At 36.1% G+C, this 7,083-nt stretch overlaps 1 protein-coding gene across 1 annotated transcript; it reads left to right on the top strand.

Annotated features, from left to right (window-relative positions):
• The first annotated feature begins 4,546 nt into the window (after positions 1 to 4,546).
• LOC127905054 (uncharacterized) lies at positions 4,547 to 5,327 on the top strand. The gene has a single exon (XM_052451202.1). It carries the CDS (start codon positions 4,779 to 4,781, stop codon positions 5,193 to 5,195), a length of 417 nt encoding a protein of 138 aa, XP_052307162.1. The 5' UTR covers positions 4,547 to 4,778; the 3' UTR covers positions 5,196 to 5,327.
• The last annotated feature ends 1,756 nt before the right edge of the window (positions 5,328 to 7,083 follow it).

Raw genomic sequence — 7,083 nt, 5'->3', positions numbered from 1 at the left:
GATTTTCCTTCTTGACAAAGAAACACTAGTATGTTGGAGCAATGGCAACCACACTAATCAAACTAGTAGTAGCATTAGGTTACCGACAAAGATAGTTAGAATAAAAGAGACATGTATTACTGTCTTTTTGATGCAGCCTTTGTTCACTGCCAGGTGAGTGCGGTGAAAGAAGAGCCGGAAAAGCAGAGCGCTAGAATATAACTTCAAAGAAGCATCAGCAGGGTCAGATTATACGGGTTTAATTTGTACAAAAACACATACAGATGCCAATATATATATACCTCAAAAAAGCTTATCAACTAGCAATGTCATCTATGAGATACAAATGGCCTACAAATACTTTTCTTGCCAGCTCCATGAAACAGAACGCAACCCGTAGGTCCCCATTTTCCATCCGATGCACCACTCCGACGCTTGAATGGTTCACCTCTCCCCACTGGTGTGTTGGTGTTGAAACAGACGCCCTAACCTTCACCCAGTCTCCAATGTGAAGTTCTTCATCCTCTACCAGCTCCACTTCTGATGGATCAAGCATCCATGGAGCCTACTGGAGTATATAATCTCAGCTTTCCATCAATTGCTGATATGGTCTCAACACTTCCATGAGTGTGGCCTGACCATCCAAACCCTGGCTGCTTCACAGAAAGTTTAACCCTAACCTTCTGCCCAGTCACGAGTCTTTCAGCTCTTTCAAGATGGGAGGTAGGTCCCGCCCATCTTTCTTGCTCCCCACTAAAACCAACATATAAGCTTCCCCAGTTATCTTATACCCTGTACGACACCAACACTGCCTGGTCCAACAGATTTCCAGTTACGAACATCTTCTCTCAGTTTCTCCCACTCGCCCACTTCAAATATCTGTTCAACCTCAAGATCTGCAGGAGTTGCCTTTTCAACAAGGTACCTCCTGTGATGAGCCTGTGATGAGCAATCCACAGGTACCTTTTCCAACATGCTGCCCAACCTTGAAACAAGGTACCTTTTCAACATCTATGTGGTGCAATTCACAGGTACCTTTTCCAACAAGGTACCTTTTCAACATCCATGTGATGAGCAATCCACAGGTAGCTTTTCCAACATGCTGCCCAGCTTTGAAACAAGGTACCTGTTCAACATCTATGTGATGAGCAATCCACCTTCCTTTACATAGATAACCCCGTCTCTTGTATGCTATATGTAAAATAATTATCTCATCTTGTGAGGTCATTTATATTATTCTCGGAATACCTTTTTAAGTAATTTTTTTTTTACTTGAAATTTTTACACTCACGCAATATCTTGTACTATTAATCATAAATATTACTTTGTGGTATTAATCATTTATTTAAATGAAAGTTTTTTTAATTTAAAACATGTAATCCTAACCTGGTCTGGTCCCCAGACTAGGTTTAAAGCGTACCCAATCACCAACTTCAAATCCCTAAAGCCTTTCTGCACCTCCAGGAGAAACTTTCCACAATCGAAGCCTGCCATTAACCCTCACCTGCATAGAAATCAAATCAATAGGATTAGCTTTCTATCCATTTGGTAGTTCAATGAACAACAACCATGTTATAAGTTGGCGAGCATTCAAGCTTCAAAATCGGTTTCAAATTCATATTCCTTTATCTACTCTTCTGGGACAGGGAAATGGACAACTTCCAAGGAAGTTTGCCATTGCCATTATAGAATTCAAAAGAACAGAGATATTTGTAGGTAGCAGATTTCTTTGGTTGACTTGTAACCTTCACATTATCACTTTCAATTCGGAAACAGAGCTTTCTGGAGTTGTTAAATTGCCTGGTCTAGTGATGGGAGATGGAGGGTGGAGGGGAATATGCCTGGGAAGTTCTGAAGGGTATTTCCATTATGCATTCGTGAATGGTTCCGAGGTACAAGTATGGATGCTGAAAGATTATTGCGAACTCATGTGGGTGCTCAAGCATGTTAAGCAGCTTTTGATTACTATCTTAGAACACAGAATAGAATAGACGAAACGATGTTTGACAGCAGTGTACAAGACAGAATGAATGTCTCTGTATCCGGGGAAGAAAAACTGCAATAGAAGGAAAGAGCACACAGACAACTTCCAGCTAGAAGGAAAGAAATCTGTACAGACATGATTAGAACGCAACAATTCAATATCCTAACACGGATGTGTGAAGACTAATCAATTAACAGTCTCTCACGAGATGCAGTAGCTTTGGCTACTTTTGGACTGAAAGGGGGGTTCTGAAGAATATCAGGATTATTTCCTTAATAGAGGCAGTGAGTTCAAGTTTTATACATGAACACGATCACAGATTTAGACCACATGAACACGGTCACAGAATCTAAATTGTTTGGGTTTCAGCTAGAACCTAACATATTTTGTTCTGTTGAGGCCTAACCGAACTTCTAAACCTAAGGGCAAGCCCACACGTTTAAAAATTGAGTCTGGTAAACAGAGCACCAAATGGTTCTCGGTACCATTGTTGTGTTGCCTAGCTCGGGGGTTTCAACTGGTCCGAGACCTGGACAGCAGCAGATTAGTCTTAATTTTATTTTATTTTTTTATCAAGTTGATATTATTTTAATAAAAAAATTATATAGATCGAAATGAAATTTGGATTGTACTAGGTTTTGAGTTGTCAAGCTACTGGAATAACCCGTCAGCCACACTAGGTTTTATAATTATACTTGGTACTAAATATATTGATTTGATGATTTTTTAAAAAAAAATTATAAAAATAACGTTGTAGTAGCATACCTAGTTTTTCAAATTTAATTTTTAATAATTTCCTTAAGACGATTTCTAGAGAGTGTGTGTGTAATCAAGAATTCATCAACCACAAATTCTGATTGGGCATGTTTTCTTATAAGAAGGTTCGAGGGAAGTTAAACAAATGGGTGGCCCAATACACTACACATTATAAATGTAATTATTAATATAATATATATCTTCGTTGATCGTTGATTGTCTTTGTACTTCCAATGTTCAATTCACTCCAATTTTTTTTACATAAGATAAAAAAAAAAACCCCACCAACATCATAGTTGTAAAACTTAATTTGTGAGCAATCCTAAAAAAAAAAAAAAAGAATCTAAACTATATTATTTAGATAAATAAAAAATCAACAATTAAAAGATTGAATTTTGACCGGATCAAGTTTGGGTTAATCGTGTTAGCAGATTAATCTAGATATTTTACAAGATTAAATCTAGATAAACATGTCAGTCAAATCTAAAATAATATGAGTTTAGCACTCTATAATATTTGAATACAACCATTATCATCTTCTAATGTTATATATATTTGATACTAAATAATTATTTAAATTAAAATTATTATAAACATGATAAATTTGTATGAAGTGATTCATATGATGTAATGATTTCGTCATTACAACAGCCTTTCACAGAGCAAATGCTCCAAAGATATTCCCCTAGTTATCATATAAAACGGACACCAATCACCGTAATCTTGTTATACGCCGAGCTATCGAGGCTCGCAAAGCCAAACAGAAAGAATCAAGGATAATTGATAAATGATTCCCTCCATGCATTAATTGAAATTTGTCGTAATATAAATATATTGTATAGTCATATTTCTAATTTATTCTTGACCATTTTCAGTATTTTAGCTCAGCCAACCCAGATATATTTACATCAGCACAGAGGCTACAAGGAAGACTACGTTAAGGTATCTGCCATTTTCAATAACACAAGTTGACAAGCATGCAATCTAATTAAATCCTCTTGGAAAAAATGGATGTGCTATGAACAAAAGTTGAGAGGGATGGTGATAGGGACACCATTGGATGAACAGGACATCCACCCCAACCATTTCCGAGCACCTCATAGCATTTTCAGCATAATTGAAGCTTTTATTATTTATATAAAATTTAATTTCTTGACCATGTATAAGTTTCTAATGAATATTATCGAAGATGAAAAGGTTTTATCGATCCGTAATTTGATTGAAGTAAATTCATAAATTCAACCTTACTGTTTATTTTTATTTTTTAATCTCAATAACCACGAGCCGTGACCATCTTAATAACGAATTATCAACCCCATTAATGAATTCTTTCAGGTCTTAATACTGTGTTAATTGACCATAAATATCTTGGATTGACCCAACTTAGCTAGAGTACCTTGAATTAGTCTGCGTAAGCAGATAGAATTCTTAATTTCTACATGGGGTCCCTAGGGTTTTTGTAATCTCCAGCCAAGTCTCAGGTCATGATTTCAAAGGGCTAGCTTTTCCATAGTCTCATGAGGCTGCGCACGTGCTTCTATCCGTTTCCCCCTCTAGTTACATTGAACGGAAGCCTCACTATCTTATCCTACTCTAGGTGTCACAAACATCCCATAAAATTACGGGTCATCCAAGCAGCTTTACAGAATCTTCCATTGACCATAGGGTTATGAGCAGCACCACCAACTAGTATTAGCTTAACTTATTGTCTTGAAATCTTTTTTCTAAGCTTATCACCTTCTAGGAAATCACGGCCCTCGTATCATATACTTGTTGTTAATTGTGGGCCATCGAACAAGGCAAAAATCTTGCATTTAATTAATCACACAGCCTCCTTTCACCTTTCCTTTGGGTCCAATATCGATCCATGTCAATTTTTCTTTACCTCCCTTTTCCTTATTTTCCAAGACAAATTAACCACCTTCTGGGAAACTCCTAGTTGTGCCAGCAGTCCGTACCTTGTCTAAAAAACCTTATATAAGATGTTCAGTGCATGACGTGAAATCATCAGAACTTTTATCTACATACAAACACGTAGAATCTCTCTTTTAATTACGCCATGGATGTACTTGGGGCTAACATGAAGAGCGGCAAGAGATCACATACCAAGAGAGGTAAAAAGGCTATCAAAGTTGTCTACATATCTAGCCCTATGAAGGTCAAGACTAGTGCCTCAAAGTTTAGAGCTCTTGTTCAGGAACTCACCGGCAAAGACTCCGATGCCGAACGGTTCATGGACATTAATGGTGCTCGTGACTCTCTTGAAATCCCTCACCAAACGGCTGAATATGATCATCATCCATCGGTGTTTCCTTTGACGAACTCGTGTAATGATCAGTCACCATCAACAACAAGCTCCGAGTCTTTTCTTGGGTCACTTGACGGAGAGTTTTTCCCGTCCATGGAAGGCAGCTTCATGGGCATGCTTCAGCCAAGCCTTTTTCATGAATCTTTTCAGTTAGATGTGCTTAATTAACTAGTTAATTTATGGCCAGTTGAGCGTACTTTGTATGAGTTCTTCTTTTTGGTGCTAGCTTTTGAGATCCTCATATGCTCAAATCTCTATGTAAATTCTTTATTATTTAGTACTTGAGATTTAGAAATTCTATATTGCAGTCTATGATCTGAGACATGCTGTTCTTCTCCTTAGAGCCCCACATCAGTGGGATGCAAACTACCTTGCTAAGTTGCTATACAGTAAGTACTGCGCGAGATTCAATTACGGGCATCAAGAAAAAGAAGAGAATTATATAAAAGATTATGATCATGAGTATCCCAGATCAATTATATACTTGGATTGGATTAAATGTTATTGTTGAATGCTTTGATCCTGTTTAACTTACTGGCTAACACCACTAACCATGCTTTTCAGAGATTGAGTCCTGTTTAATACATTAAGCTTCCGAATTAATTAACAAGGCCTATGATGAAATTATGTAGATTTTAAGGGGGCAATATCGTTTTTTCTCTTCTTTTTTTCTTCTTTTGAAGCGGACATGCCGACTACAATAACACCAACCGAATTAAGTTAGTTGGCATAGCCTTCCAAGGACATCACCCACTTGTTCTTCATTTTTTTTTATTTTTTTTTACAAGTAGCTAGTGGGGGTACCTTCTTACGATTCCCCACGGGTTTCGTACTTGATTGGGTAACAAGTTGAAATATATATGAATCATAAGTTAACTGGTGTGTGTATCATTGAATTAATTTAGGTTAGGTTAATCGTTTTTTTATTAAAATAGTAGCATTTCATGTATTTTTTAATGTTAACCCGATTTGATTTGATTTTATTAACTAAATCATTTAAAATGAATAATCAAATTTTATTCTGTGAATATTTTATTCAATTTAATTAAAAACTAACATGGACCATCCTCTAGATTTGAGGTTTTTCAAATCAGCCCACAGAATCAATTTACAAACCATTACAGAAAACCTCTTTTGTAATCTCTCGACGTCATTTCATTGTTGAGACATGTTTCATCGTTAAGTTCATTGAAAATTGTATAATCAAGACAATACCTTTCGTGTGACAATATATAATGCGAAAATGTTGTGCACGACATGTTGACTTAACCTTGTAGAGTCCCTTTAAATTATTTCATGGGGGAAATGATTATGTATAACTTGCTCGTGTCTGTAAAATGCAAAAAGAAATGATACTTTAGACAACTAAATGATTAACCCCGTCCTGTTCTTCAATTAGACAGCTACTGTATTCTAAACATCGCCTCTCCTTGTGTAAACAAATAAGAAATGAAAGCCACCATGCAAGCAAGATAAAATTCCTACTGTTTTTACTTGGATTGTAATTTCTTTTCACAAAAGGAAAAACTGCAAAACTAATAGGATGAAAATGAAAAATGTTGTTGTTTGGGTTCAAATCAAAGTTAGAAACCCTAGCTTGTCCATGATCTAGCTTAAGATTCGGGTCATGGATTGAAGTGGTCAACTTCGAGTTTCCCGGATCAATCCAAAACAGTTTCATTTTATATATAAAAAAAAGTTGAAACATTATTTTTTTAAAAAAAACTAAATTAAACTAGATTTCACTTGAGTTTTAATTGTTTCGCGAGTAACTTCTCAAATTAATTAAATCAGTTTTTAATTAAATTTAATATAAAACCCAACTCAAATTAAATACTAGGTTGATGAATCATCGAGTTAACAAATTTCACCATTCCTAATTAATAAGAGGATGATAAGTTAAATCTATAAGATTATAACTTTTGAATGACTTTACCTGTGTTGTAATTTCTTTTCTTGGTGCGTACAAAAGGAAAACCGAAAGGCGGCAAGGACAAGAGGATGAAAACGGTCGTCGTCTGGGTTTTGGTTGCCCGCACGTTGCCTGCCTCTAGAA

Source organism: Populus trichocarpa, chromosome 3 (assembly GCF_000002775.5).
Source record: "Populus trichocarpa isolate Nisqually-1 chromosome 3, P.trichocarpa_v4.1, whole genome shotgun sequence".
Taxonomy (NCBI): Eukaryota; Viridiplantae; Streptophyta; class Magnoliopsida; order Malpighiales; family Salicaceae; genus Populus; species Populus trichocarpa.
Note: the sequence above shows the minus strand (reverse complement) of the source record. Positions and strands in the feature narration are given on the sequence as shown.